General features: G+C 45.8%; 1 protein-coding gene across 1 annotated transcript in view; it reads right to left on the reverse strand.

Moving 5' to 3' along the window:
* Positions 1-18,012, reverse strand: part of GNB5 (G protein subunit beta 5) — a gene marked incomplete at its 5' end in the record, with an annotated part of 45,026 nt that extends 27,014 nt beyond the window's left edge. The window contains 3 exons of the mRNA XM_082847162.1: positions 799-935; positions 14,622-14,733; positions 17,887-18,012. Of these exons, the coding sequence (XP_082703288.1) occupies positions 799-935; positions 14,622-14,733; positions 17,887-18,012 (375 nt within the window). The remainder of the gene's footprint in view (positions 1-798; positions 936-14,621; positions 14,734-17,886) is intronic.
* Positions 18,013-22,335: the final 4,323 nt, after the last annotated feature.

Below are 22,335 nucleotides of genomic sequence, written 5' to 3' on the forward strand. Positions count from 1 at the left end.
GTCTCCCCCTCCTGCTCTGGTGGAGGCCAGCTACCATGTCGTGAGCAGCCTGATGGAAAGGTCCATATGGTGAGGAGCTAAGGCCTTAGCCAAGAGCCATGTGAGTGAGCCATTTTGGAAGGGAGCTTCTGCCTTAGCCAAACTGTCTAGTGACTGCATCCCTGACCAACATCTTGACTGCAACCTTGTGAGACACCCTGAGCCAGAACTATCCGCCTGAGCTGCTCCTGATTCCTCACCCTCAGAAACCATGTAAGATATGAAATATTCACTGTGTAAGTTGTTAAACTTGGGGGTAATCTGTTATGTAGCAGTTTAATAACTAATACATAAGATGTAAAAATAAACCATGTCAGCTATATAAAATGAATGAAAAAAGTATACTTCACAAAATACATAGTTTAAATTTGTTCTTTAAGGCATAAAAACTGCTAAACTCTTAAACTGAAAGAAGCCACAATGGCACTTCAACCACTTACGCCCTCCACTTGGAGGAAAAAAAACCCTAATTTAAAAATGGTTTCACTTACAAATAAGACCTTGAAATATACTCAGGAAGAAAATTTTTGAATGGTTTGTAAAATAGAGTTTATAATATTTCAGTTATTACTAATTTCAAATCTACCCAAATTAGTGAAGTTTTCAAGTACGCCAGAGAATTCTTACCGGGGTAACTCGTGTCCTTTGGCGAACAGGCAGAGACATAACATTCGGAGAGGGTCTTTTGAAAAGGACGGCTCTTTCCCTTCAGCTTACAATCAGAAATGTGCCCACCATCACCTGACAGGTGTGACGTACCTGCGAGGAGCTCACGATCCTCCTCTTATCCTTGCACCAGTCCATGCACAGAACCTTGTTCCCGTGGCCTTTGAGGGTCCTTCTGGTCTTCATGACAAACTGCCCCAGGGCCTCCACGCGCTCGGCCACCTGGTGCACTGCAAGGACAAGACACACTCAATCCCGTGACCAAGGACCAGGTCTGAGCCACAAGTTGGCACAGGGAAGCCATCGGCGCGTCACTCTTCTGCGCTTCACCCTATTGCCCTTGCGATGCTGTCTCTTTCAAGCTCAGGAGAAGGCAGAGACACGCTGTCATTCTCTCTGTGCTTAAGACCCTACATTTATAACTTATATAATATCGTGCATCAACTATACTTCAATAAAAAATGACCCTGTTTTTCAAAGCACTTCCATATATGCACGTTGAGGGAATAAGGACAGGACTGCCTCATATTTGCAAAGCTCTGCATAGAACTCTCCCACTGAAGGGCCACAGCTCTGCAAGGCGGGCAGGTAGGCAGTGGAGTGAGATCGCTATTCCCTTTGAATGGGTGAAGAGACTGAGGCTTACAGAGGTTATCCGGCTGATATGAGTTCATACAACTGACCAGGAGCAAAGTGGGGGCTTCTGGTTCTTTTACCTACTACTTTCCAGTCACAGGGACAAGCGACTTTACAGAAACCGTCCTACCAGGTGCCAGGACGTGCACCATCTGCTCAACAGCAGGCCCTGTGTTTCCTCACTGGTCCCCCCCATGCCGGGCACGGGTCTGGGACATGGTAATTGCCCAATCCACGTGCTGCAGGAAAGAGCAAATTGACTGACCCTCCAAACAGTACACTGTGGATTTACTGAAAACTCACAGGGCGGGCAGAGATCAACGCAACATTCCACAAGTCTGAACACGTGATCTGCACAAGGTACATACCTCAGGAAGGCACTCCAAAAATCAATCTCTCAGGGGCTGGGAACACAGCCTCTTTCCTGAGGCCAAGGGAGAGCTTTTGGGGGGCTTTTGGAGAGGCTGTCAGAGGGAGACAAGTTCACGCGAAGTAGCAGAAAGGGCCCCAGAAACCGTCCAGTCCATGCCGTCATTGTGGAGGTGAGGAAACTGAGGTGGGGGTCACGTGGCTTCTGTCCCCTTGTGCGGCGCCACTCCCTTTCAGGTTGGAGGCTGCGCCAGGCTCCTAACCCCAGCTCTGCTTCTCCTTCCTCTAAATCTCTCAGCTGGGCCTTTTTCTGGGCAGGTGGGGAGGAGGGAAGGGGGCATTCTAGGCCGGGGGACAGCCCCAGGAAAGGTGTGGTGTCTTGGCACAGACAGAACACCACGGGTAGAGAGAGGCAAGGCACCGGCTCTGGCCTTCCCAGGGAGCTGCTGGCACTCGCTGGGGAAGTGCCCACCTCCCTCACTTGAAGCCTGGGCTGAGGGGCTGACTCTGTGCTTTAACCCTTGTGACAACAGTGCCCCTTCTCAGGAAATCCTTCCTTCCTTCTTCCCTTCCCTCTTCCCTTCCTTCTCTTTAAACACTTCAGTGTGTATTTCCTGAAAACAAGGAAACTATCAAAGTCAGAGAACTGACACTGAAACAATACGATGTCTAATCTATAGACCTTATTGAGATGCTCTCCTTTGTCCCAACAATATCTTTATAGCAAAAGAAAACCTAAGATCACGTGTTGCAGTCACTGGTTGCTTTCCTTCCTGTCTAGTTATTTTGTTCCCCAACCTGGGCTTGTCTGATGCTTCCTCAAGATTAGCTTTGGGTAATGCACGTTTGGCAGGGACACCACAGACTAGCGCTGCGGTCCTGCCCTGAACACCTGTCCCGTCAGGAGGCAGCTGCCCGCTAGTCCCATCACCAGCAATGTTTACTCGGATCATTTGGTCAACGTGGCGTCTGCCAGGGTTCTCCACTGTACAGTTACCATTTTGCCTTTTGTCATGAAAAAGTACTTTGTGGGGATGTACTCTGAGAGTATATAAACATCACAATACTCCCCAAACTTGAATACCCTACTTTTAACATCCATTCATGATTCTTGCCTGAACCAATTATTATGATGGTTGGTAAGTGGTGACTTTTCTAATTCCATCATTCCTTCTGCATTGTTTAGTTGACTTTCTAATATAAAGAGGAGTGTTCCTTCTTCCCCAATGTATTTATTCATTCATTTACATTAGTAGGGACTCATGGATTCTCATTTTATTCAAGAAGTTATAATCCTTTACTACTATTTCTTTTGATGCCCAACTCATCCCTGATTTGCTCAGTGGGAGCCCTATCAGGCAGGCTCCCGAGACCTTCCGACACATCCCCATCATCCTCGGAGCACGTCTTCTTGCGGGCTCATGTTCCCTCCCTGCCCTAGCCCTGGAAGCAGACATTTATTTCTCCAAGAAGTCTTGGTTTCTTTTAGTTGCCCCATTTCTTTGTGATGAAATAAAAATGAAGGAACAGGTTAAAAGTCTCTGTGAAAACCCACGCTGTAAAAAGTACTTGCTAAACTTTATAAAGTGCTACACGAGTGTGCAATTATTATGCCATCGCTTCTGCAAAGACATCTCATTCTTTATTGCCACGAACAGCACGTTGTTAGTCTTTTATGGAAACATTCTTCACAAAAATGTATTGAATGCAATTTAAAAACAGACTGAATGTTTCTAATTTCTTATAGGCCTTTTACACAAGCCTATACCAGCTCAGAGCTGTCAGCATATTCTAGTTAGTATTTTACTTTGAAACTTCATACCAATATTAGTGCTGCTTCCCCCAGTTCAGCATTAGGACAATCATAGCCATTTAATGTCACTCTTACCAAAAAAAAAAAAAAAAAAAAAAAAATGACTCACCAACCAAAACAGGGCCTCCCTGCAAAGCATGAATTTGAACACATCCCAACTATTAATTATTTTTTCTTACTGCATTTTCTCTTCCCATATAGAGATTCACTTCCAACCTACTCTATCCTGTTTCTATCTGCCAAATCTCACATCTGCTGAATTAAAGACTTTTTTAAAAACTTTAAACACTGGAAAGTAAAAACAAAAAACTGGGAACGAGTGGAACATGCTCTGTAACTCATTTGTGGGAGCTTGGTTCAGGACAGATGTGGCTTCTCTCCTTTGCCTTCTGATGAACCATGACTTCAGGATTTAACTTTTTCTTTTTTAAAGAAAGAAATGATGAACACGGCTAGCTGGTTTCTATAATAACTTACTAGAATAGAATGATAGCCTGTTAAGAAATTCCACTAGAAGGTAAGTGGCAGGAGGATGGAGTGCTGTCTTGTTGGATCTCCTTGGAGCACTCACTGCAACAGAGCGGTCAGGAGCCCGGGCTCCGGGTCACAGTCCTGCACAGTCGCACGCCAGCTGTGCAACCGTGAGCATCCGCTCACCTTCCTGCCCCCTCGCTTCCCTCATGGGGTTGTTGGGACAACTATCTGAGCCTGGCACAAAGGGAGCACTCAATGAATGTTAGCTATTACTCTCCAGCTTGGCACACAGTGGGTACCCAGTAAATATTTATTGAAAGGGAATGCTCGGTGATTACTAAATTTCAGTCAACTGCAGCAATCCTAGGCAGCAGGTTTTGGTGGGCTAACCTAACTTTTCAGCCCCTTTCCCTTCTTTTTCTGTACCTCTCTCTACCCCTAACCCATCATCTCTGCTTCAGCTGCCAACCAACTCCTAAATTGATCAGCGCAAACTTGCTAGCACTGGCAGTGGGAGCCTCACTCGTTTCCTGATCCAAGGAGTCCGAATCCATGGGATGGAGCCAGGATGCTGCATTTCCACATACTCCCCAGGTGAGTTATACCCACTAAAGGTGGAGGTGGGGCAGCTCTGAGAAGGTTCAGAAAGGCAGCTTCTTGGATGGGAGGGTGGGGCGGGGAAATGGGGCAGACAAGGGGAGGATTCCAGAGTCTGTGGTTGAGAACACAGCGATGCCTCAAACCACAACGGACAATTCAGAAAGGAGTTGGTTGGGGAGAAAGCCATAATTCAAAAAGATACGTGCACCCAGCACCCATACGTGCACTGCAGCACTATTTACAATAGCCAAGACATGGAAACAACCTAAATGTCCACTGACAGAGGAATGGATAAAGATGTGGTACATATATACAATAGAATACTACTCAGCCATAAAAAAGAATGAAATAATGCCATCTGCAACAACATGGATGGACCTAGAGATTATCATACTAAGTGAAGTAAGTCAGAAAAAGGCAAATATCATATGCTATCACTCATATGTGGAGTCTAATTTTAAAAAATGATACAAACGAACCTATTTACAAAACAGAAACAGACTTACAGATATTGAAAACAAACTTATGGTTACCAAAGGGGAAACGTGGTGGGGAGGGATAAATCAGGAGCTTGGGATAACGTACACACACTACTATATATAAGACAGATAACCAACAAGGAACTACTGTATAGCACAGGGAACTCTACTCAACATTCTGTGATAACCTATATGAGAAAAGAATCTGAAAAAGAATGAATATATGTATAACTGAATCATTTTGCTGTACACCTGAAACTAACACAACATTGTACATCAACTATACTCCAATAAAATTTTAAAAAGAAGAAATAAAGGAGCTGGTTGGGAATTAAGATGGTAAGCGCTCTTTCTTATGAATGATGTGCAGGTAGGGTAGTTGCTGGAAACTGAAAGCCATGGCTGGAACTCAAGAAGAGGGATAGAGCTGGAAGTATAGGCTAGTAACTGTCTACTGCTTGAATGATGTTTCCCTCCTATGCGCCAAATGCTTGGGTACAGAAAAGAAGAAGACAGTTCCTGCTCTTACTGGGCTCACAGTCTGCAGGGCATGGACAGGCCAGCACACAGGTAACCACTGCAGTGTAGTGAGAAGGTAGCTAACAGAGGTGTTGGGGAGCCGAGGGCAACATGGCTGACTATGCTGCAGGTGCAGCCATTGGAGGAGACGTCACAGGAACCTGGTTTTGAAGGATGCATAGGAGTTGGGGTAGGGAAGGGGGAGGCAGGAAATTAGTTTCTTACCATTTACTTTTGTTCGTTATTCAGTAAAATGGAAGACATGACCTAATCCATGGAGTGTGCTGTGGTTTAATAGGGAAAGCAAATTAAAGTGCTTAACGATATTTGGCTGGCCAGGAATCAAAAATGTGCAGGTGGGGACTAGGGCTCTGAGGACCAAAACACTGGAAACAACATGACCTGGAGGAAAGAGAGCTTCTGAAATGGAAGGGCCACGAAATGTCAAATGTAATTACCTGTCATTTTTAACGACGGCAGAACATTCCACTTATGAATATACCATTAACTAAAAATCCCCAACCAGTGGACACTTACTTTGCTCCAGGGTCACTGTGATACCCTTGCATTGCATTACCTCCTTAGATAAATTCCAATTTGTGGCATTGCTGAGTTAAACAGAAAGCACATTTTTGAAGGCTTTCAATGCCCATTGCCATTATCCATCATTTACTGTGTGTCTCCCGCGTGACAGGTGCTGGGCTGAGAGCTTTACACGTGGTCTGAGGTCACAGGCTTTATCTCCATTTCTACCAGAAAGAAAACAGGCTCAGGGAGGCTAAGGACCTTATGCACACACAGACTTGGGCCTCTAAGAACAGACAAATTCCTCCCATCGTGGGGTAAACTCTGGGCAGGTGGCTGTGATTCTTTAGAAAATCAAGGACTAGGTGAGGCAGTGACAAAGGCTTCCTGGTCCAGAAGACACCCCAACCTTGGATCCCTCCCACTTCCTGATATAGCCAGAGCAATGGGTCATTTAGACCAAGAGTCAAGAAACCCGCCCTCACCTGGCTCAGCCACCACCTGGCAGGGAGAGGGCTGCCAAGTTAGAGCCAAAAGAAACCTTAGCAACTCGACAAGCAGTACCCAGCATCACTCCCAGGCACCCTGTGCGGGGTGTCCTGTGTGCAGGGCTGAACCGTCCCTGCCCGGGGCCTGGGGTCAGGCAGTCATGTGGAGCAGTTGTTTTCAAACTTCTATTCGAGTTGCACAAGGCTCCCTCCCCCTGCCTGCTTCCACTTTCTCTCATAGATAAAATCTTACTAGAAGCCCAATCTAGAAACTAGACAGAGCAAAGCCAGGCTGGTGAACAGTCGAGCGAGCTGCTGGGTTCAGAGGTGCTTCTGCTCTGCACACCTCGAGCCCAGGGGCTCCCAAGGTCCAAACAGCAAGCGTGCAGGCCGACGTAGGGCGCCAGCCCTGTCACTCCTCAGAAAGGAAAATGAGGCCTGAGAGGAGGGCACACTTATAAATTAGAGGTAAACAAATGTGTCCTCTGAGCCTGTGCCCTCCTCTGTAAAACGAGGGTGTGAAGAGTTTATCTATGGGGCCTTGGAAATGACCTGTAATACTGGCTTCAGACAAAGATGAACTTTTCATTAAGATGTGGCTTCCCAGGGTATATGCCCAGTAGTGGGATTGCTGGGTCATATGGTAGTTCTATTTGTACTTTTTTAAGGAACCTCCATACTGTTCTCCATAGTGGCTGTATCAATTTACATTCTCACCAACAGTGCAAGAGGGTTCCCTTTTCTCCACACCCTCTCCAGCATTTATTGTTTCTAGATTTTTTGATGATGGCCATTCTGACTGGTGTGAGATGACACCTCATTGTAGTTTTGATTTGCATTTCTCTAATGATGGGTGATGTTGAGCATTCTTTCATGTGTTTGTTGGTAGTCTGTATATCTTCTTTGGAGAAATGTCTATTTAGGTCTTCTGCCCATTTTTGGATTGGGTTGTTTTTTTTTTTGTTATTAAGCTGCATGAGCTGCTTGTAAATTTTGGAGATGAGTGGATAAAGAAGATGTGGCACATATATACAATGGAGTATTATTCAGCCATAAAAAGATACGAAATTGAGTTATTTGTAGTGAGGTGGATGGACCTAGAGTCTGTCATACAGAGTGAAGTAAGTCAGAAAGAGAAAGACAAATACCATATGCTAACACATATATATGGAATCTAAGAAAAAAAAATGTCATGAAGAACCTAGGGGTAAGACAGGAATAAAGACACAGACCTACTAGAGAATGGACTTGAGGATATGGGGAGGGGGAAGGGTAAGCTGCGACAAAGTGAGAGAGTGGCATGGACATATAAACACTACCAAACGTAAAACAGATAGCTAGTGGGAAGCAGCCGCATAGCACAGGGAGATCAGCTAGGTGCTTTGTGACCACCTAAAGGGGTGGGATAGGGAGGGTGGGAGGGAGGGAGACGCAAGAGGGAAGAGATATGGGAACATATGTATATGTATAACTGATTTACTTTGTTATAAAGCAGAAACTAACACACCATTGTAAAGCAATTATACTCCAATAAAGACGTAAATTAAAAAAAAAAAAAAAGATGTGGCTTCCTCTCAACTTGCAGGGAATAGTTTTGCTATTTATTTTATAATCAGTGCACACAGGAACCTAAAGTAAAATGTAGAACGTGGAGGTCAATACACAAGCCATGTAACTTCATAAAGTGCAATTATGCAACAGTGTCATTCCTGTTGTTCCATAAGGCCGTGAAAAAATGACCCCAGCATGAACATGCTCTAAAATTTCCCTGAAAATGAACACTGTGAAATTGATTGTAAATACAGAACACAAGTTCAAAGACATATGAGAGGTCTTAAATACGAAAACAGAACTATTTTAAAAATGATCTTGGGGGCTTCCCTGGTGGCGCAGTGGTTCGGAATCTGCCTGCCAATGCAGGGGACACGGGTTCGATCCCTGGTCTGGGAAGATCCCACATGCCGCGGAGCAACTAGGCCCGTAGGCCACAACTACTGATCCTGCGCGTCTGGAGCCTGTGCTCCGCAACAAGAGAGGCCGCGATAGTGAGAGGCCTGCGCACCGCGATGAAGAGTGGCCCCCACTTGCCGCAACTGGAGAAAGCCCTCACACAGAAGCGAAGACCCAACACAGCCAAAAATAAATAAATATTAAAAAAAAATGATCTTGAATAACTTACTAAATTTTGCACCAACATACAGTCTTGTGATGGCCACAATTTGGTAGAAGATCAAAGGAATCAAGGAAGAAAACTTATCCAAAGCTAATTTTTAAAAACTCATTCTGTCTGATTCTACCCCAAGGTAGAATGGGGTGGGATGTATACAAAACCCTCACACACCTGGATGGAAGGAAAATATTTATAAGCACATTACCTCACTTGTGTTAGAGATTTTTTTTTAACATCTTTATTAGAGTATAATTGCTTTACAATGGTGTGTTAGTTTCTGCTTTATAACAAAGTGAATCAGTTATACATATACATATGTTCCCATATCTCTTCCCTCTTGCGTCTCCCTCCCTCCCACCCTCCCTATCCCACCCCTTTAGGTGGTCACAAAGCACCTAGCTGATCTCCCTGTGCTATGCGGCTGCTTCCCACCAGCTATCTATTTTACGTTTGGTAGTGTATATATGTCCATGCCACTCTCTCACTTTGTCGCAGCTTACCCTTCCCCCTCCCCATATCCTCAAGTCCATTCTCTAGTAGGTCTGCATCTTTATTCCCATCTTCCCCTAGGTTCTTCATGACCACTTTTTTTTTTTTAGATTCCATATATATGTGTTAGCATTCGGTATTTGTTTTTCTCTATCTGACTTATTTCACTCTGTCAGAGATTTTTGAATTGCCCCAAAACCATAAATTAGCCACAGACAAAAAAGCCTGAATTCCTGAATTAAAAGTTGGAAGGGTTAAGTTATGGTATAGCCTTTATGATGGAATACTATATGGTTCCAAATCATAACTTTTAAATACTGACATTAAAAAGAACTGTAAAATGACATGAGGAGCTATTCAATCCATTGGGTTAAATTAAAACTAGACTCATACAAAAAAAACCCCACTAAACTCAAACTATACCTACTACAATCCCAAGTATGCTTATAAATACATACACAGACATGAAAACGTAAGCTATAAAGTCCCAAGTAAGCTTATAAATACACACACAAACATGAAAACATCAAAATATTAAAAGTGGCTACCTCTGGGTGGTGGGGTTATGGATGACTTGTTCTCCTGTATTTCTGAATCTGCTACAGTGGCGTTAGCTATTATGACAGTTTTCTAGCAAGAGGAAGGGGCGGGGAAATGAAAGGCAAGTTTGCTTTCTGCTCCTTCTGACACCACAGGCCACACATGGAAGAGCAGCCGGAAGCAGATTACTCTGCTGGGAAACTCACTTTCATAAGCCTCAGTACACGCAGCATGTTTCCTTAGAACGTGGAAAAAGTGGATCAACATATTTGCTTCAGACTAATCCAGAAATACGGTTTTCCTAAATTTCTCCTTACACTGTAAAGTCAGACTAGTCCAAGGCTCTAGCCACAAGTTCACAAAGTTACACTTAGAACACAAAGAAAAGGGAATAGCATCAGATGATAAATCCTGTGGTTTCCCATATTTCGTCTGATTTTTAACCTAAAGACATGACACAAATCTTTTTTGAGCTGCTCTGCTCCTAGATAATAACAGAATCTTCCCCAAAGGAGCTGGGAACCGGAATGAAGTCATCCCCAAACAGGCCCACAAGGCTGCCACGTATGTCGGCCAAAATGAACACGGCCTCCCTCCTGCTGTCTGCTTTCAGCCTGTCTTCCAGCTCATTTGTCCCTTTAATTTCAAGTTAAGAACTCTTTAAAACTGAACTCTCTCCTTTTCTCTGGATCTTGACTCCCATTTCAGTATTCATGTTTTATTATAAAAGCAATAATTGCACACATGTGTATAAAGTAAAACGTACCTCCACATCCCCCCACTCCCCTCTCCAGAGATAACAAGCTTCCTGTGTCTCCTGCCACAAATTTAATGCATATACAAGCAGCTCGTTTAAGCTAATGAGACTGTATCATACACACTGTTGGGCACTTTTTTTTTCTTACTCATTACTGACACCTCTTCACACACACGCACACAGATTTAGTTTTTCATTTCTGTTTTTTTTCCATTTTAATGTGACTCTCAGCCTTCTGAGAGACCGTCTAGCATGGTGAGAAGGAGAGCTGTACTCCCCATTTGCCCTTAGAGTAGCTGCATAACCTTTGGGAAATCCCTTAACCCTTCCCTGGATCTCTGCTGCTACTTCATCCCCAAGGAAAGGGGAGAGGGTTGTTGGGAGGGGAAGAAAACTTTTTGTGCCCGAAAACTGAGGCTGAAGCAGGTGACCCCTCTAGTTTCAAGAGCTGTGTGATAGGCCCCCCCAAAGATGTCCACATCCTAATTCTCAGAACCTGTGAATATGTTACCTTACGTGACAAAAGGTGCTTTGAAGATGTGATGAAGTTAGGGATCTAGAGATGGGAAGAGTATTCTGAATTATACAGGTGGGCCCAATGTAAGTAATTACAAGGGTCCTTATAAGAGGAAGGCAGGGGGATCAAAGTCAAAGAAAGAGATGTGATGACAGAAACGAGGTTGGAGTGGGGTGGGGTCACAAGCCAAGGCATGCAGGCAACCTCTAGAAGCTGGGAACAGCAAGGAATGGACTCTCCCACAAAGCCTCAGAAGGAATGCAACCCTTCCGACCCATTTTAGATCTCTCATCTCCAGAACTGTAAGAGAATAAATTTATGTTGTTTTAAGACACTATGTTTATGGAGATTTGTACAAGAGCGATAGGAAACTAACACAAGCTGCCACCTCATGGTTCTAAAATGCCTGAGAATCCAACAAGCGAGCACCTACCCATGGGAGAAGGTAAGCAGAAGGCGATGACGGAAAACATGTGGAGAGAAGCAGGAAATGCTGGAGGAGTGAGGGGAAAGGCAGGGCAGGGGCCCGAGGCCTGGGGCTGTGGAGTTTGATGTAGGCTGGCTTCCCCTTAGGCCACCCATAAAGGCCATTTCCTGTAGTTAAATTTGGCCCAGGGTCTGACTTGGGAATGAGGGTCCAACAAAATGGATGCTGGTTTGAGGGTCAAAGGAATGGGAGCTGAAGAACTGAGAGTCTGAAGTTCAGTTAAGGTCTCTTTCCTCCAAGTTTATGCTCTGTAGTTTTGTTGTGTTGAGTTTTTTACAGCAAGAATTTGGGCAAGTCAGAGCTAACAGAAGGCTGAACAACTGTCCTGGTTTGCCCAGGACTGAAGGCTTCCCAGTATGCAAGGCTTTCCATTTTAAAACCAAGAGTCCCAGGTGCACCAGGATGACTTGGTCACCTTGGCTACGGCCTAAAGACCTTTCCCCGACCAGGGTAGGGGCCACAGGGCAACCTATGATTTAACATCACCAAAATGCAAAAACGCGCATGCTCAGGAAGAGGCTGAGAGACTGGAAGAGAGAAGAGCCCAGGGATCATGGAGATCTCTGTGGCAGAGACTGCGGTCACAAGAGGAGAAGCAGTGCTGAGCGCTTACAAGACCCTGGGGGGCTGTGACGGAGTGACTCTCCTGTTCACCCTTGTGGATCCTGAAGACACCAGGGATAGGACAGGGCTTAGGGTCAAAAGGAAGGCTTGAGCCATGTGCCATAGTCCTCAAAAAAGGAGGGAGCCTGGCTGGGGGGTCAGGAGACAGCAGCATGGAGAGGGAGATCAGTTGAATGCTCGGAGACTCAAAGGAACAAGGGCTTTACATGAGAGTGGAAGAGAAGTGGTCTGGAAGATACAGAGGGAATAAAGGGGACCCTGACCACATGGCTTCTGGTCTTTTCTACTCAAAAATTCTAACATATGAGGGTGGGGATAAATCCTTCCACTGTGGGTCCAAAATTTGGCCCCGACCTCTGAGAGCACTGCATTCTCTGCAGGACAGAGGTTCCCTGCTGAAAAGCTGCATCCTGACCATCGCTCTGCCTTAGGCAATTTACCAGATTCACAGAAAAGCCTGAAAAATACCCCAGTGGGCAGCCTTTACTCTCCAGAGCGTTTCTGGAGAATGCCCTCTGCACTGAGCACTAAGACGTTTGGCAAAAAAGCTGAAGTGAGGATGGGCTGGAGCTCTGACTGGCTGGGCTGGAATCCTGGGTCCACTACTTACTAGCTGGGATCTTTCGGCAAGTCCTTTCACCTCTCTGTGCCTCAGTTTCCTCGTCTGTAAAATGGAGAAACCAGACGACCTACCTCCGAGGCACTAACACCATGCTTGCAGCATCGTCACTATCATCTGCAGAGTGTAGGAATTTGCAAAGGGAAATGGGGCAGACCCATTATCCATTCCCTACTTCTCTGATAACAGAACCCAACTTTGTTTGGGGATGGCAGCGTACTCAGCTCACTTCTCCCTTTCTCAGCCTCCCTTGCTGTAGCCATGTGACCTAGTTCTGGCCAATGAAGTGCAAACGGAAATCTGTTGGGGAGAAAGGAGGTTTCTGAAAAAAACTTTTGCCTTCCTGAAAAGAAGGAGAAACAGAAGCTGGTGCCCACATTCCCCCTTCTTCCTGCCCTGGATACGGAGGTGATGCTGGGCGCTGTGGCAGTTATAATCATGGGGCAAATGCCAGTGCTCTGAGATAGTGGAGACAAAAGAAGCATGGGTTCCTGATAGCACACCGGGCAGCTGAACCAAAGCTGACGATCGCCTACTCTTGTCCTTGTTAAGAAAAATAACTCCCAATTTGCTTAATTACTTTATTTGGGGTTTATAGCTAATTGTAGCTGAATACATTTCTAAATGATATAGGGGCTTAGCCTGCCTCCTACAAAAGCACAGCACATTTGAAATTCAGGTCACCTGCTTCTATCAAGTGATTTTTTTTTTTTTTCAAAGAAAGGAATCAGGTGCTAAAGGACCTAGCATAAACCCCGTCTTTCTTTTCCAAAGTGAATGTAGAGGGGTGGTGCCAAAAGAGCAGGATCACAATGTATAGGTGTGCCTGAGAACACCACGCATGAGGAGGCCCTGTTCAGCAAAGGGGAGCTGCCACCCTCAGGGCTGAAAAGGAAGCAGATGAAGCCACTTCCCCAAGCCTGGCCTGAGCCCAAGCACTACTGAGGACAAAGCGTCCCACAGAGTAAGGGGAAGCTGATCCCACTAAGAGTCATGTAACCTGGCTATTTAACTGTTCCCTCACAAAAGTCACAGATCGGTTCTGAATTATGGTCGTGGTCAGTAATGTAAGTTTATTTAAGATTGCTACTGCTGTTTTATGCTAACCACACCTCATCCATCCAAAAGCTTCTTAAACAGCCTTAAAGGAACTAAATGTTTGGATTTGGTAAGCTCCTCTGCTTCCCTTCCCCCATCTGGCTCTCCACTCTCGGACTGGAAAAGTGAGCTTTTATATCAGAGTCTGGGTCCTTGCAAAAGCAAAACTGAGAAAAGACAACAGTGATGGAGAAAGTAAAACGCTTACCAAAAAACCCAGGAGTTTACCCTAGGCCGCGTCCACAAGAGCTCGCTGCGCTTGCCCTTGCTGACAACCAACCCCCGCCCCGCCCACCCCGCTCCCCTGGGGAAGGGCAAGAATGAGATCAGCTTGCGTCTCCCAGGCAGGTAGGTGATGACCGTAACTGGTCCCACGATCCAACGTCAGGAGGACAGCGGCCAGGGGCCGCCCCCGCCCAGAGGCGGGCTGGCTTCCACTAGCCGGCAGGGGCTCTGCGAGGTGCTGGGAGCCCGCGAGCGTCCGTCTCGGGTCCCCCACCCGCGCGTGCAGGGGCTCGGGCCGCTACCCGCGTCTCATTTGGCGCCCGGGCACCGGGGCCCTCATCCAGGGCGATGGCGCGGGCCTGGCTCCGAGCCCGGGCCGCCCCCCTCCATCCTCTCCCCCTATCCCCCCCGGGAGCCGGAGCCGGTCTCCTTTCCCCGGCCCGCCTCCCGGCGCGCAGACCCCGGCCCCGCCCCGGCCCGCACTCACGCTCCACGTCGTGCAGCTTGGCCCGCTCCTCCTCCAGTTTGCCCTTGAGGCTCTCGGCCTCGCTCTTGAGCGACGCCAGCGTCTCGTTCTCGTGCAGCCCGTCTGTTGCCATCTTCGAGCGGGGACGCGGCGGGAGGGAAGCGGGGATGCGAGTCAGCGGGCGGCGGAGGCCGGGCCGGCGAGCTTGCGCCGAGCCGCCACCGGCGCAGCTCCAGCCGTCTCCCCAAGCGCGCCCCGCCCCTCGGCGCTGACGCCGGCTGCTGGGAGCCGGGCGGCTGCGGCCGATCCCCTCCCCCCTTCCCCGGACATGTCCGCGGGCGCAGAGCCCTTGCGCAGTGCCCTAGGCGAGGCCCGAGTTAGCGCTGCAGCGCACAGCACCCGGGGACGCAGGGAGTGTCGTGCCCATTTTGCGGGTGGGAAAACCGAGGTTAGGAGGAGATACGTAACTTGCTGAAGGACGCGCACTTAGTGAGGGCCAAGCTGGGATTCCAACCCAGGACTGCCCGGCTCCTGGGAGCTTGGGGAAGTCCCAGTGACACAGCCCTTGCAACACCCCTTTCCCCCAGTCCCTCGCACACATCTCCCGTCCTTGGTGGCTTCTGCCTGCCGAGAGAGGAGAGGTTAAGGGGGCCTGGCTCGCGCCACTGGTACCCGGTCTGACCCCTGGTAGCTCTGATGCTCCCCCTACAACGAAATGAAAATCCTCCTCGTTTATTGACTTAAATATACAAAGCTAGTTCTGGCTTCTGAGAAGCTGTGGGGTCTTTGTGGGGTCTTTGCCCGTTCTTGGTTTTGCCTTTCTTTTATTCACTCGGGAGTTAAGTCCCTCGCAGCAGAAGGAAGTGGTGGTGGGGCCAGGGACACACAGGGACCCGGACTTGGGGCTTCTGAGCCCCTGCCCAGTGATCTCAGACACATCACTTCTGAGGCAACTTCCTCCACCTTAGAATGAAGGGTTGCTATAGTTCCCTCAAGGAAGCAAATTAGTGACTTTGTGGCAGACTCAAGCATCCGTTCTTTCCAGTCTCTTTTCATGCCAGGCACGGTTCCGAGTGCTTTACATTAATAACTCACCGCAGTCACCCTAAATGGGTACTGTTGTCACCTCCATCTTACAAATGAGGAAACTGAGGCACAGAAAGGTTAAATGATTTGCTTAGTTCACACTCCCAGAAACAGTGTCAGAAACACCTTCCTCATAGGATCCTCATCAGGAGTGACTACGCAGAGCATTCAGAGTGAAGCGTGGCATACAGTATGTGCTCGTTGTTATCATGAAGGCTGCCTGGTACACTCGAGCAATTCACAGGAAGTAATTTAAATGAGACACTGGATCATGGGGGACACTCCTCCCAAGGGTCATCTCAGAAGACCTGGGAAGAGGAGCATCCTCTCATCACCTCCTCAGGCTGGCACCTCTTTGCCCACCGTGGGATGTGTGTGTCTGCCTCAGGGGCTGCCTGTTTGTGAAGACCTGGGGTGAGTGGAGCTTCATACTGGTGTGTGCCCTCCTCTGAAGGCTCTTTGTGTAAAATAACCCCCAAACAGCCTCCAATCTGGAGACTTTACCATCTAGACATGAGGCCATATAACTTTTCAATGGCTGGCAAAGTTTGCAAAGTGCCTTCCTGTGGTTTGCTGTTCACTGCTTTTTGTAAGTGAGGAAGCTGGGGGTCAGAAAAGTTGAGATCTGCTACGTTTCAGCAGTGGTGGAGTTACAGGGTTGCCCCTATCCATGAAAAGTGTCCACGGGGGTCTGTGTCTACACAATCCCAAACACCTGGATTAAAAAGTTAGCTGTCAGTCATTGGGATGTCTGCACAGTCAAAAGAATCTGTCTGAATATTTGGGAACCCCAGGTGCTTGTGGTGGAGAGAGCTGGCGACAATCCTCTGAAGAATATCTCCAGGCGGGGTTCTGACCTGGGAAGAATCTGTGATGCTACAGAGGACCTGACATCTGGGATTCTAGGCTCCTTCTGTCCACAGAGGAAGTTGTTTCAAAAGGAGAAGAGCTGGATTAATAAATAGCACTGCTCCAGGATGGTAGGGCCATCAAAAAGCAGGTTTATTTTAAGAACTGAATGTGCTCAGTTTGCAGTTTGCAGATCCAAGTTTAGAACACAATGTGCTGCAGGTAGAAGCCCATCACACTGAGCCTGAACCCCGTGACATCAGGATTACTATGCTGTACCAAAGCCTGTGTGCCACCTGAGGCTGCTTACTTGCAATTTGCTTTATAGGAATAATTTTTTAAAATGTGATCACTGTCAGGGGTTACAGTGGGACCAAAAGGATGAATATGGTTTTTCCTCTTCAGTTGGATAAAATGTCAACGTTATCTTTCCTCCCTTAGATATGTGTTTTGTTTTTTGTTTTTTCATCGTGTCCATGATCGGGATTTCCTACTGAGCTTGTGGGGAAGAGTGCTTTACCACTTGTGACCAGGTGGGGGCTCCACACGGCTTTGCAAATCCTCTGAGACAGGATATTCCTAGTGCCTCAGCCCGGCTGTGGGCATTTCTGCTGCAAGATCTGAAGCCTGCGCAAAGCCATCTCTGGTGAGGATTGATGTGTGTACTTTGAAAAGTGCCAGGTTTTGTGCTCAGTGCCTACCCTCGCTGAAGGCATAGACCCAAGGAGCACTTTTCCTTGAGGCTGATTTTGCTAAATACTGAGGCCCTATATGGTTCAATCTTCTGCAGAGCTGTTCCTAAGGACAGCTGGAACAGGGCCTTTGGGAAAGTGCTCCCCGGCTCTTTATTTACCAGAGTTTCTTTTAGCTTGCTTGCTTGCCAAGCAGACTAGGAGAAGACAGAAGAAAAAAGCATTAGCTCTAAAAAATAACAAGCTAAAACATTTATTGAGCACTTCCTCTGCTGGGTATTATTTTAAACATTTTCTCAAATAAACTCACTTTTGTTTCTCCCAAAACCCTATGAGACAGATGCCATTATTGTTGTTTTACAGATGGGAAACAGACCTCCTGGGAGAGGGGAGGTCCATTGGTACAAGGCCTCCAAGTAACATAACTGGGAGTTGAACCCAGGCAGTCAGAGCCCAGAACCCACATCCTAAATCCCCACACTATACTGTCTCACCCAGCCTGGGTGTGCTGCAAGTGTGTGTGTGTGTGTGTGTGTGTGTGTGTGTGTGTGTGTGCGCACGTGAACTGATTCTCTGGCAACCCACCTGTCACAGGACCCTCACATTAGACATTGTTTCAAGACAGGCAATGACTTAAAGTTTTAAAGAGCATCACTTACAATTTCTGCACATGGTGAACAGTAGCTGAGCTGTTGAGATTTCTTGAAAACTGGTCTCAGAGCCCGTTGTTTGAAACATTTGTCACAGGAGCCAAATACGTTAACGAGAAAGGTCTGATCACACATCTTTTACCCAAGATGAAGCTGAAAAAGAGGGAGAGAAGAAAAAGGGATGTGTGTGTAAGTAACTTCACCTCTCTGAATCTTTGTTTGCTAGTCTGTCAAATGGGTATCTTAGAATCTACCATCACAGGGGTACCAGGGGAATTTTGAGGGACAGCGCAGGAAGCGTTTAGCTCCAGGCTGGAATACAGTGCTCCACAGATGTTATGCTGCCCTGTGGGTGGCTACGATAGCAGCAGCCATAGCAGCCGCCACGACAGCAGCGGGGGGTGGGGGGGTGGGGGGGGATGAGGCTGTGAGGCTGGAGATGAGGAAAGAGCAGAGAGCCTATGGCCACAGTTCAGACGAGATGAAGGCGTGAACTAAAGCAATGCTCTGGGGTCTGAGGGGTTGTGGTGCCGCTGTTGGAGAGGGAGGCCAAGGGGGTAAAGGTGGGAGGGAGCAGCCATTGTCGCCGAGCTGATTTAACAGGCGTTCCAAAGAGTGGGCCACGTCAAGGGCAAAGAAGAGAACCGCTGAGTGTAAAGATATTGGGGCCCTGGTCTGAACAGTTGGAAGAGCCCCAAATGAGAGAGATGTATTTGTGGGGCAGGTGGCAGTGGGGACACCGCTGAGGGGGAATGTCTACCAGAGGTCACCATGGGGGCTGGGGAGAGAATGGGGAACTCATGAGTTGGGGTGGACTCCTACAGCCAAGGGCCAGCTGGCGGAGTTCTTGAGATCTCTGAGGAACGAAGGAGTAGAAGGCAGTCCCCTAAGGATGAGAGATCAGGAGGGGACCAGCTACTGATCACCTCGAAGGGCTGGTCCCTGACCTCTCACAGCCACCCTGGGAGGGAGGAAGGACATCCGTGTTACCACAGAGGAAATGCTGAGGGATTAAATGAGATCAAGGTCAGTGACGGAGCCTGAATCTGTATGTAGTGGGACTCCACAACGTTTACCACAGAGCTAGACCATCAAGCCGCTCTGCTTTGTCCCAAAGGGCGAGTTAAAGACTGGCAAAGGGCCTGCCCACCCGAGCCTGGCCCGTGCCGGGGCCCTAGTACTGTTGCCCACCTCCCGCCCCCCACTGCCCAAACCTGCTAAGGCGGCCAGTCACGGGGTCGTGCTGAGGACTCCAAGTAATAGCATTAGGAAGGTGAGCCGTGGATTTATTCAGCAAGGGAGCGACGTCATTCAAGCGGATTATTCCAGCATTTGCACTTTCAGAAGTAGGTCAGAGAGACAAAGTACAGCAGGAAAATCAACTAGGTTAAGAGACTGTCATCATGTTCTGGGAAAGAGGAAATAATGTCTGGACAGAGTAGCAGCTGCAGGAATGGAACGCGAGAGGAACCCGAGGAAGCAAGGGCAGAAGGAATAGAAGGATGACTAGGAATTATGGGAGATCGACCCCTACAAAGAGAGAAGTAGAAAAATTGCCACACAGAAAGACAAATATCGTATGATATTGCTTACATGTGGAATCTAAAAAAAAGGGGTACAAATGAATTTATTTACAAAACAGATGGATGTAGAAAACAAACTTATGGTTACCAGGGGATAAGGGGGGAGGAGGGATAAACTGGGAGATTGGGACTGACATATACACACTGCTATATATAAAATAGATAACTAATAAGAACCTGCTGTATAGCACAGGGAACTCTACTCAATACTCTGTAATGGCATATATGAGAAAAGAATCTAAAAAAGAGTGGATATATGTATATGTATAACTGATTCACTTTGCTGTACAGCAGAAACTAACATAATATTGTAAACCAACTATACTCCAATAAATATTAAAAAGAAAAGAAAAATTGCCAATATTCCAAATCTGGATACAGATAATTTTTTCTCCCAAACTGAACTTTAAATTTTTTTCAAATTATAAGAGCTGTAGATGTTCATTATAAATAATTGGAAACAGAGGAACATAAAGAAGGAAAATCAATCACCTACATGCCCTGTCCTAACAAATAACTGACCTGTGTTAGCATTTTATGTTTTCTTCTAGTATCTTCATAAGCGCCTACGTGTATATATTTAAAAAATTGGAATTACATGCCATACGCAATTTTGAACTTTAGTTTTTTGCTTAATAGTGTTTTCGCCTTTGCATGTCATTGCATATTCTTGGAAAACACCAATTTTTAAATGGAGACTACAAATTTTGAATTATATCAACCTTAAATCATATCACATGGCTAGCATCTTAGATCTGGTTGGTTGAACATGGGCAAGATACAAACTAAAGTTGGAAGATTATAGTATTTTTAAACTATTAACATTATACATGGTTGTTGTAGAAAGTTTGGAAAAATCAGAAAGGTATAAGGAGAAAACAATCACCTATAATCCCATTGCCCAGAGAGACTCCTTTTCACATTTCGGCATATGCAAGAATAGATTTTTAGGACCAGGAGTCATACTGATCATGTACACTGTTTATATTTTTACATCCTGGTGTTTTTCATTTATATTTATAACATGGACTAAATTTAATTTCAGTACATTCTATTGTACTTATTGACAATAATCCTTTTTATGATGAGGGGAATTTTTCAAGCTAGAGCAAATGCTTCAAGGGGCATTTTAGCAAGCTAAAGATAAAAATACCCCATTTTAATAAGTTTTGACATGAAGTTGTTTTGCAGTAGGAGTTCCCTAACCCTAAGGCATGCACAAAATTTCTTTGAGATGTTTCACTTAAACAGATGTTGCAAAAACTCACCAAAACCCCCATTACCCCATGATTATTTTTAAAAAGTCAGTGCCAAGATAGAAAATCAAAAGTGAAAATCCCCACTATCTGCCCTGCACTCAATTCCCTGAGTTAGATGGCTATTCTTCCAGACTTTTCTGATGCCATAGACAAAGCTTTGTTAGTTATATAAATGGGGCTGTTAGCTACTTGCTTTTTCACCTAACTTCATTGTGTTAGTGCTTACAGAGCTATCTGTTTTTTGGTAATAGCTTCAGTATTATTTTATCCAATGGAGTAATGGAGTATCATAATTTAATAAACCAACCTCCTACTGTTGGATATATAGGATATCACCAGTTTTCACTTCAAAAATAATGCTTCATTGACCCAATTAAAAATGGGCAAAAGTACCCTCAGACTTTGCTGGTGGGAATGTAAAATGGTGCATCCTCTGTGGAAGACAGCTTGGCAGTTACACAAAAAGTTAAACAGAGCTGTTACCAAATGACCAAGCAAATTCACCCCTGGATATATCATACGTTCACATAAAAATTTATACACGGATATTTGTAGCAGCATTTAACACAAAAAGTGGAAACAACTAAAATATCCATCAACTGAGGTATGGATAAAGAAAATGTGGTCTGTTCATACGGTAGACTCTTCTTTGGCAATAAAAAATGATGAAGTTCTGATATGTGCTATATCATGGAATAACCTTGAAAATTTTATGCTAAGTGAAATAAGCCAGACACAAAAGGCCACAAATTGTGATTCCATTTATACGATAAGTCCGGGACAGGCAAATCCATAGAGACAGAAAGTAGATTAGAGGTTACCAATAGGTGGGGGAGAGGGGGTTGGGAGTGACTGCTTAATGAATACAGGATTTCTTTTTTGGGGTGATGGAAATGTTCTGCAATTAGATAATGTACATTCTTGTGAATATACTAAAAACCTCTGAAATGTATGCTATAAAATAGAGAGTTTTATATTGTGTGCAATCATATCTCAACACAAATTATTTTTTAAGTGCGCAAAAGACTTGGACACTTCGCAAGTGCAGATATTCATATGGTCAATAAACAGATAAAGAGGTGCTCAACATCATTAGGCATCAAAGAAACGCAAGTTAAAACCACACCGTGAATCCACCACTTACCCACCAGAATACCTAACAGTAAAAAAGACTGATGATGTGAAACGTGGGTGAGAATGTAAAGAACTGGACCTCCTCTGCTGGTGGGAGGATAAATGGGTACAACCACATTGGAAAACTGGTTGATAGGACCTACTATAGCTACACATACATATAATTCTATTCCTTGATATATACTCAACAGAAATGCATACTTACATCCTCAAAAAATCCCCCATGAACAAGAATGTCATAGCAGATTTATTCATAATAGCCCCAAACTGGAAAAACCCAAATGTTCATCAATATACACTAGATACATAAATTGTGATATGTTTAAGTAATAAAAAAGAATAAACTGCCGATACATATGGCAATAAATGGATGAATCTCACAGACTTAACTAAAATTATGTAATGTTTAGTGTCAGAAACCTCTGTCTATTCCATAAGCTGCACTCCAAGGTTTACGTTAACATTGAAATGTTACGTGGGTC

The sequence above is a fragment of the Leucopleurus acutus genome, assembly GCF_964270905.1.
Source record: "Leucopleurus acutus genome assembly, chromosome: 1".
Lineage (NCBI taxonomy): Eukaryota > Metazoa > Chordata > Mammalia > Artiodactyla > Delphinidae > Leucopleurus > Leucopleurus acutus.